Raw genomic sequence first — 9,978 nt, 5'->3', positions numbered from 1 at the left:
ATTACAACGCTTGTTTGTTATATATTAATTAGATATCAACACTACAAAGATATGTAAAGAAATTACTCGAAAGGTCCCCCTTAGGAATTAAAACCATAGACCCGACCATAAACATAGCCTCATAGATGCAACAAACAAAATTAGAAGACTTTACCTTTTATACTAAATTTCAAGAAGAAATGAATTAATGAAGAATTTACAGTCATAGAGGACTGTAATATGTTAGCAGATACATATACATCTATATACCATGTTGTAATTCCCTCCAGTATTAGTTAGCATTGCCAGTAAAGAATTAATGAAGAATTTACAGTCATAGAGGACTGTAATATGTTAGCAGATACATATACATCTATATACCATGTTGTAATTCCCTCCAGTATTAGTTAGCATTGCCAGTATCAGTTTATACATCAATTTTTAAGTAACATATCTTACAAACAAAAATTAAATGATGTCGTGGGTACCTCAAAATATGAAGGATGTACCTCATATGAAACCTTGCCTCCAGACATGGATGGCTGACGAAGAGTAGCATTACAAACTGCCCCATTTGCCGAGAGAATACAAACTGTGCGGCGTCCTTCCTCTGAAAGTGATATAACCTTTGATGCTACATCCTGCAGAACAATAGCCCAACTCAATCAGAAGCACATCTATTTATAATAAATCCTTATGTAGGTTAAGGATATTATGACATAATACAAATTATGCTTAAGCAAAAATGAAAGAGGTCCCAGCCAAACCCGAATTGGCTGATCTGATTTTGAATGCTATCTATTCAGCTACTCTCTACCAATTGTTGAGCAATAGGAATGATTGTCTCTTTAACACTATTTGTCACTCAGCTTCCTTTCTTAGTAAAGAGATTAAATGTATGGTTAAGGCTAGAGTTGTTGGGTTTCATTGTATCAATGCTAAGGGAAAAGATTGTTATATTTAAAGGGTAGTGAATAGTTGGTAGCTGCCCTTCCCCTTGTGTGGCGGTTGGTTTTTGCCTCCGGTCTTTGTTTTGTATCTTGTTTGTTCTTTTGAATAAAAAGTTTCCTTTGGTTCAGAAAAAAACAAAAAAAAAAATGAAAGAGGTGAACAATTTTCCTTGCATTTTTTTAAAAAAAATAAGAACTATTTTATTGAGGAAGAGGGGTTTTACGACCAAAAGATGGTCTGGTATAGTCATTGTTTACAAGAAAAAAAAAGTCTAACTCCCAACTAAATCTGAAAAATAAACAATTCTTCGAAATTTTAGAATCATAATCAAAACAGACGCACATGACCGTGTCCCAAATAGAATTTAAATCCACACGACTCGCCAACTTCAAAGATTTTTCCTATTCCTTTTGAACCAAAGAGACCAACAGATAGCCAGAATAACACATTGTCACATTTACTTGGCCAGACACAAGAAACTTTCACTTAGAAAAATTATTTTATTATATATACATATTTTTTTTAAAAAAAAAAAAACAAAGAAAAAAAGAAAAAACTCATTAGATGGATAATCGAATGAGCTGAAAAGTATGTACAAGCAATGTTTTAGTTCACTGACTAGTGACCATAATCCTTAAGGCACTACATATTTTGTCATGCATAACACTGAAGTTCCAAATTTACTTTACCATGCTCCATGATATAAGCAAATCAAAGTAGTATAATGATCATCCTTTACTCACACCCTCAAAGTGATAACTATCAATTACACCCAAAACATAGAAAATATAATGTTTCAATCAATTATATGAGGTAAAAACACTACACATGATGTTAAAATTTAAAAGAAATTACTAAAACACATATGCAGGTACACACATAATAGCTGTCTCTAATAAGTACATTGTTGGAATTTTTAAACCAAAATGCTTTTGTTTTGTCCAACACACTTTAAAGAAACAAAATTAATATAAAATGCAAAAGTGGAATTTTTCAAAATTTACTTTTTTTTTTATGGGTCCAGAAAATAAAATGGTAATTTTATAACTAACACAATTTGTAAGCTTTGTTTCAGTCCAATATTAAGAGCCCAACAAGAAATGCAGCCCAAGAGGAAACCAATTCAATCAAGAGTCAAAGACTCTTTCTCTCTCCAATCAATCCTTCGGTCAAGGGAGTCAAAACCCCTTTTCTTTCTTTGTTTAGTTCGGTCAAAGCAAAAGAGTCAAACAAGACTCTCTCTTTCACTTACCAATCCGGCCCAATAACAATATAAACCAGCCCAAGAGAAATCAACAAACTCTAATGAGATAATAAAAGGGAATTTTTTAGTTTTATACGGATATTGTAAAATAATTATACAAATAGTATCAGCCAAAATAATACACATTTAGGAAGGCATTTTTACCGAACCATAAAATAAAAGCCCACCAAATCATTGATAACTCACCCTCCCTTTTTAGTTGGGAAATTTACATATATACTGTTTTTTGACTAAAACTTTACAAAAATACTGGGACACGGCAAAAACAACTTTTTTACTGCCCAAGCCCATTTTCTTTACTTTTGTACTGCCCAAGCCCAACAACTTAACATTTATACTGTGAACAGTAAAAAACACGGGAAAACGAACTGCTTCGTGTGTGGGGAGTCGCCGGAGTCGGAGATAACCAAGAAAAAACCATTAAATCCGGCGAAGAGTTTTTGGTAAATGGAAGCATAATCGAAGAACAAGAATTACAGAACATTGTCCCCCCAAAAAACAGAGGTAAACACAACAAAACCCAAAATTAATTTAATTCTTAAGAAACTAAAAAAAAAAAAAAAACAACCCCAGATTTAGATCTGAAGTTTAAGACAAAAAAAAACGAAAACAGAAATGTGATATTCTTTAATTTATGATGCAAAAAGATAAATGAGGGTTGTTCTATTGTTAATTTGTCGTTTGTAACACAAAATAATTCGTAAAAAATAGTTGACAAATTACTACAATTGTTCATACAAAAAATTAGGGTTGTTCTAATGTTGTTTTGCGGTTATTAATACAAAAACATTCCTAAATATATGTATCAGACAAATAGAATAAGAAAAACTAATAAAAAATATAATGGGTAGTTTTATTTGGTTGTTTTTTTGTTGTTTTACTGTTGTTGTATTATTTTTTTATTGATTTTGTTTTGTTGTTTTACTATTGTTTTACTGTTGTTGTACTATTGTTTTAACATGAAATAAGACACTGGAATGACAGGTAATGGAACGTCTACCAGTACTCATCAAGAGCAATGGACAATGGAATGAAGATCACAATTATGTGAACTATGTGGCTAGTGGAGAATTCATACCAACAAAATGCAACTACGAAGAGCTACTGCAAATACTGCTTACTTCATTGGGGTGCGAAAACACCAGCACAACACTACAAATACAGTACCAAGCTAAAGAAGGAATACCACCGACAAAAATATTCAACGATCGAAGCCTCTACTTTTACTTGGAATTGAAAATCAAAGAAACAGATTTCACCACATATCTACTATGCGTCAACCAGCAAAACAACAACACAACACCTGCTGCAACACCAAATTTGATATCCACAACAACACCGTATGAAGATAATGTGGCAATGATCGAAAATAACACAACAACGCTTGAAAACAACATAACAACAACAGAATCATACACAACGGGACAGCAAACAGAAGAAGGGGAACAGTCAGAAACAATAGAAGATGAGAACGACAAATTCGACATAATTGACTATGCAAATCTGGTTGCTGAAGAAATGGTAGAAAAACTTGAAAACACCAGTAAAAAACTGGATCCAGAAATCGACATCAACAATGCGAAGTTAATAACAGACAAGCATCACCCCGAAGTGGAGAAAGGACAGGCATACAAAGACAAGGAAACTCTAAAGAATGTCCTCAGCTACTACGCAATCAAAAACAACTTTCAGTACAAAGTGTGGAAGTCCTGCTCTCAAGAATACAGTCTGAAATGTGTTTACGAAAGCTGCAATTGGTCACTACGAGCATCGAGAAATGGCCCAACAAACACATTCATAATCAGGAGGTTCTCTAATATCCACACATGCCCCATAAATATTAGGCATGAAGACCAAAGGCAAGCAACATCGAAACTGATCGGGGAATGCATAAAACCGAAGTTCTTGAACATAAAGATAAAGGCAACACCGATGGACATAAAAGGGGAGTTGAAATATAGGTATGGCATTAAAATGAACTATATGAAAGCTTGGAGAAGTAAGGAACATGCAGTAAATGACTTGAGAGGTAATGCTAGTGACTCGTACAGCCTAATACCGAGTTTCTTACACATGGTGGAAAAAACAAACCCGGGATCATTTGTCGATCTGAAAACAACAGAAGACAACAACTTGCTCTTTGTTTTCATGGCGTTGGATGCATCCATAAAAGGGTGGGGAGCATGCAGACTGATAGTTGTTGTGGACGGAACGTTCCTCAAAGCAGCTTATGGGGGAACTTTGTTGTGGGCATGCACACAAGATGCAGCAGGTCATATTTTTCCACTAGCGTTTTGTGTTGCAGATTCTAAGAATGACCAAGCTTGGAAATGGTTCTTCAAAAAATTTAAAGAAGCGTATGGGGTCCGGGAACACCAATGCCTAATTTCAGACAGGAATGAAAGCCTTATCAAAGCAGCAAGAGAAATTTATCCAGAAATTACACGCAGTTACTGCGGTTACCACATTTTGAGCAACCTTAAAACAAGCTTCAAACAACATGCTGCCAAATACAATCTACCATTCTTTGGAGCAGTCAAAGCCTACACAGAAAAGCAATTCGAGTTCCACATGGCTGAATTGGATGGATTGGACAAACGCATAAGACCTTACCTAAAAAAAGTCGGTTATGAAAAGTGGTCAAGAATTCATAGCCAAAACAAGAGGTATTCTACAATGACCTCAAACATATCAGAATCACTGAACGCCGCAAATTTGGCAGCAAGGGAGCTACCAATTACAACACTGCTAGAATGCTTGAGAGCATTGGTGCAACAATGGACGCATACTAATAGGACAAAAGCACACAACACCTTTACTAAGCTATCACCAACTGGAGAAGACATACTGCTGAAAAATTACACATACTCATTGAATCTGGAGGTAACATATTCATTATGCTTCTTTTTTTTTAAAAAAAAAAAACTAAACAAACAGTAAGTAAATATGTTGTTGTAGTGTTGTTTTAATAGTTTTGTATTGTTGTTGTTACAATATCAGCTATGTTTGTTTTTTGTAATAAAATTTAAAACAGGTTAAAGCAACAACAAATTACTTGTTTGAGGTAACAAGAATGAAAGAATCGTGGGAAGTAGACCTAGAAAAAAGAACATGCACGTGCAACAGGTTCCAAATAGATAAAATGCCATGCGGGCACGCTGTGGCCGTGATGAGGGAGATGAACATGGACCCGTACACCTACTGTTCAGATTACTACACAAAAAAAATTGGCTGGCAACTTATTCAGGGACAGTTTACCCAATAGGACACCAAAGTGAGTGGGAGGTACCAGAAGAAGTGAAGAATATTATAATCTTGCCTCCGCATGAAAGAGTAAAATCAGGAAGACCAAAAACATTAAGAAGGAAGGCTGGATGGGAAAAGGATCAACACAACAAGTGCAGTAAATGTGGTGAACTGGGGCATAACAAAAGAACATGCAGCAGAAGACGTAGAAGGGAATAAAAACAACAACAGAACAACATTGGAAAAACAAAAGAAAACTACACATACGTTTTGAGAATGAGATATTGAGAAATTTAAATTTCTGAAATACATAGGGAATACAGTTTTTATTTGAAAACATTGATTACATTGGGATTTGATGATACTTTAGATTGGATATTAAAAGATGTTTGATACTAAATTGAATGTATATATATGAAGTTTATTATTGAAACAGTTTGTGTTTTTAATAATGAAATGAATATTTTTATTCAAAAAAACAGATAACTATAAGAAAAAAAAAACATAAAAAGAAGTGATGTGAAATGAAAATACTAACAAATTTAACATAACAACTTGTTTGTACATAAGAAGAAGAAAAAAAACCATACAGAAATAAAGATTACATATTGTCCACACAAAACGTAAGAAAACATAACAGAACAACAATGTTTGTTTTCGAAAACAACAAAAAAAAACATAAAAACAACATTAAAAACCATAAGAACAATGACAGTCTGATTGAAAAAACGAATCACTTCTTGGGAAGGCTGGGAGGGGCCTCGGATTCACTTTCAATGTTCTCAAGTTGCTTCTTCATGCCATAATGATAAAATAACACAGCCAAACGATCGCGGTGAATTTCCACATCAAAACCAGAGGATGCGATGGGTTTGCCAATAATGAAATACTCAGCAAATGATGCTACAAAAACACCACAATCACTGGAAAAAAACAATAAGAAAACACAAAAACAGACACTATGAGAACACTAATAAAAATCAAAGTCACATAACAAAAACATAACAATCCAAACAAGCAGTGAAAAACATTGAACACTATACATAAAACTTACGCTGTGACTTGCTCGGGTAAACCATCAATAGCAACAATAGGGAACGGTTCCATCGTGCTAAACTTAGCTTCGTTGCGAAGGCCTTTGAAGTCTAACATAGAGAAGTAATATGGTAAAATAACAGAAGAAGGCTCGCAAGCCTCTTTGGCAGCTGTCATATACCTTCCAGAACGCAATGAATTGTACAGATATATCCGCCTGTCAACTATGTTTAGACGACCACAAATCCAATGATCCTGTAATTTTACATTGATAGGCATAACAACATGATCAACCAAATGCCAAGGAGTGGCACATAATATCTTACCACCTTGGATGTACTGGGCCACATTGTGAGAAAGAGACAACACCGATATATCGTTGTTTTTCTTAACAAACTTCTCATACAAACTTGTTATGCTAGAACAAAAAAGGCAATCAGTTGTGGTGACTTTGATTTTCGGCTCGGCTGAGTACATTATTTTCTTACGAAGATAGTAGAAAATAATGTCAATGTGCTGTATAGGAAAAAAAATTTAGTAAAAAATCATTCAATCTTATAAAAAAAACTAACAGAACAACACTTAAAAACATACAATAAATAAAAAGAAAACAACAAAAATATATAAATAATCATAATAAAAAAAAAAACTTATAGAATTGGTAAGGAAACAATTAGGGTAGGCAAGGTTGTGAAACCACATCTTGTTGCTAATGTCCTCAACACCAAAACGAAATGGCGGAAATATTGTGTCATTACCCTTACAATACACATTAGTTGTTGTGCTAAAAAAAATAAATAAAAAAATATCAAAACACAAATAAAAAATTAAAAATAAATGGAAAACAATAAGAGATATATAACTGAAAACACCTACAAAAATACTTACTTAGATTTATGCTTTCTAAGACACGTATCAACCCAAGTGACAAACTCAGCTTCCAATTGCAGATCGACAGGTTCACCAATCTTGTTCTCCAACGGGCACAAACCACGCACATATTTAACGACCTTATAAACAGAATCATCAGGAGAAACTGAGGATGAACCTGATTTAGATGCACCAGAAGCAAGCTCAATGAATGGAGATTTCAAAACAGCTCCTTTCTTCCGATCCCTCTTTTGAGGACGTAAAATAGGAGTCTCTTGAAAAACAACCATTTCAAGATCAGTCTTCTCAGAAGTCTCAACAGAAGCAGGGACATGAGTTGAGGAACCAATCTAAAAAAAAAGGAAAAAAAAAAGACTTATTTTTTATTTCAAAAAGTACAATCAAAACACTAGTAAAACAACAATAGAATATCATATAAACACAAATTACAAAGAAAAAAGACAAGAAACACAAACCAAATTCTCCACAGCTTTAACAACAGATGCAATTGTTGTATCAACATCAATGTTCTCCTCCCCACCTTGAGACTGTTCAGACTGACAACAAAAACAACATTAAAAAACTATTAAAACAAACTCAAAACACAAAATCCACACAAAGGGCACATAAAAATGATGGGCAAACAAGAAATACACCTGTTTGATCTCTGCAACAGGTTCCACAGGGTCAGACTTCTTGGCATCATCCACCTTGCCGGTATCATCATCCCTCAAAACAACCTCGGGGACAACAACACCCTCATCATTACGAACATCCCCCGTGTGAGCCTCATCCTGACCAACACCAATACTAGCTCCATCAAGATCATCATCATCATCATCAGTTTCATCCTCATGATGTTCATCTCCTTTGTCATCCTCGATTTTATCATCCTCATCTTCCTCTGAAGTGGAATCTTCATCATCCTCATTTTCTGAAGAACGAAGAGCATCTTCAGACTGAGATCCATTGTGAGTATGACCACCTTGGGATGACTGAGAACAAAAAAAACTTAAAAAATTAATTTACTGTATAAAACAACATAAAAACAGTACTAAAAAAATAACAGAAAAAAAGTAAAGACAATTAAAAAAACACCTCAATAAGAATGCCCAACTTCTTGTTCATCTCAGCAACAGATTTCATAAGTATCCCTTGCTGGCTGACAACAATAGATAGACTCTTTTTTAATTCCTCAAACTCAACTCAGGAGACATTCTCATGAGCAGATGATGAAGAAGCACCCATCAAGCCAGGTTGACCAACAGACTTGGAACCACCTTTAATTTTGAATTTGACAGCATCGGGAGTAGTCTCACCAGAGAAAAAATCTGTAAGGCTCAAACTCAATCTCTCAACAGAAGTTGGAGTGATGTTTCGTAATTTTAACTGAAACAACAACAACCAAAAAAAATATGCACATGAAACTGAAATTATAAAATAACAACAACAATCGAAACATAAAGTATAACAAATGTATACAAAAACAACATTAAAACAACAGTAGAAATAGTGTAAAAAACAACAGAATTACCTCTTTCAAAGACCGATCGAAAATGAGGGTGTTCATGACATCCATTTTCACCTGACCCTCCTTGTCCTTGGGTAGTTTAGGCCAATTCAAAATCCTTGGAATGCCAACATTTGAGTACAACGAAAGTTTCCCAATAACGTACGGGCAACACTCAAAAAACCAGAATTGAATAGCCAAAGGAAAACCCAGTAACCTGTAATACCCACCATCCTCGTCACTACGAACTACCCTCTTATAACCAGAATATATCTTACCCTTCAAAGAATGCATAGTGATATCAAAACAATGCTTGCCCCAACCAAATTCATTATATCGACCACTATCGACAACATCTATTTCCTCTGACGAAACAACTTTACCCGGGGGACCACCCAACAAATAACACTGCACAAAATACAAGACAGCCAACTTGACTGCAAGATCGTCGTTATCCTTCAGATTGTCAGCAATAAAAGCAGTCTGAATAGCACCCTTGGTAATTTTTTTGTACCCCTTAAAACAATGTTTGACCAACTCATTATCATCTTGCTTAAACTGATAAAAATCAGAATCAACTTGACAATCTAACCCGGTGACCAACGCAAACTCTTCGATACTAAACCTAAGATATTTCCCTTGGACACAAACCCAAAACTCCAACCCATTAGGCTGCTGAACCTCCCTCAACAGAAAACAATGAAGCAATTGGTAATGGATTATGTACTCCGAAATCCGAAGAAAATAACCAAACACAGATTTTGAAAAAAATTTCCAATTGGCTTTCAGTTAGAATTCTCTTAATGTCTCCAATTACAGAGTAATACCCAGATGTTACTACTCTAGAATGATAGAATTGAGATCGGGTGTACTTGCATTCCCAATCCTAAAAATAGAACAATAAAAACACTGCTAAAACACCATAAAATACTACAAAATAACAATAAAAAAAAACAATTAAAAAAAAAACAGAGAACAGAATGCATAACATCACAAACCTCAACAATCCTATTAACAGAAATTTCCTCAGCCACACCTGATGATGGCAACACCTTGACAGGGGATTTACCCTTGCCCTAAAATAAAACGAAACAACACCAACAAAACAACAAATAAAAATTGA

General features: G+C 34.6%; 2 protein-coding genes across 2 annotated transcripts; one reads left to right on the top strand and one right to left on the bottom strand.

Moving 5' to 3' along the window:
• The first annotated feature begins 3,181 nt into the window (after positions 1-3,181).
• LOC115710490 (uncharacterized) lies at positions 3,182-5,459 on the top strand. Its single transcript, XM_030638853.2, has 2 exons — positions 3,182-5,077; positions 5,229-5,459. The coding sequence occupies exons 1-2, from the start codon at positions 3,182-3,184 to the stop codon at positions 5,457-5,459; spliced, it is 2,127 nt and encodes a 708-aa protein (XP_030494713.2).
• Positions 5,460-6,173: 714 nt separating this feature from the next.
• Positions 6,174-8,491, bottom strand: LOC115710491 (ATP-dependent RNA helicase DRS1-like). The gene is made up of 6 exons (XM_030638854.2): positions 8,444-8,491; positions 8,002-8,340; positions 7,822-7,902; positions 7,396-7,695; positions 6,495-6,991; positions 6,174-6,363 (listed from the first exon to the last, which is right to left on the bottom strand). Exons 1-6 carry the CDS (start codon positions 8,489-8,491, stop codon positions 6,174-6,176), a joined length of 1,455 nt encoding a protein of 484 aa, XP_030494714.2.
• Positions 8,492-9,978: the final 1,487 nt, after the last annotated feature.

Source organism: Cannabis sativa, chromosome 3 (genome assembly GCF_029168945.1).
Source record: "Cannabis sativa cultivar Pink pepper isolate KNU-18-1 chromosome 3, ASM2916894v1, whole genome shotgun sequence".
In the NCBI taxonomy this organism is placed as follows: Eukaryota; Viridiplantae; Streptophyta; class Magnoliopsida; order Rosales; family Cannabaceae; genus Cannabis; species Cannabis sativa.
The sequence above is the reverse complement of the archived record's forward strand: the minus strand, read 5'-3'. Positions and strand labels throughout refer to the sequence as shown.

Bases quoted from the DNA above. Each gene is read 5' to 3' on its own strand.
- LOC115710491 (XM_030638854.2), bottom strand. From the start codon at position 8,491: ATGAAATCTGTTGCTGAGATGAACAAGAAGTTGGGCATTCTTATTGAG. The intron at 8,341-8,443 runs GTGTTTTTTTAA...TTTTGTTCTCAG, and splicing joins AGTTGGGCATTCTTATTGAG to TCATCCCAAGGTGGTCATAC. The intron at 6,364-6,494 runs GTAAGTTTTATG...GTTTTTTTCCAG, and splicing joins TTACCCGAGCAAGTCACAGC to TGATTGTGGTGTTTTTGTAG.
- LOC115710490 (XM_030638853.2), top strand. From the start codon at position 3,182: ATGGAACGTCTACCAGTACTCATCAAGAGCAATGGACAATGGAATGAA. The intron at 5,078-5,228 runs GTAACATATTCA...AATTTAAAACAG, and splicing joins CATACTCATTGAATCTGGAG to GTTAAAGCAACAACAAATTA.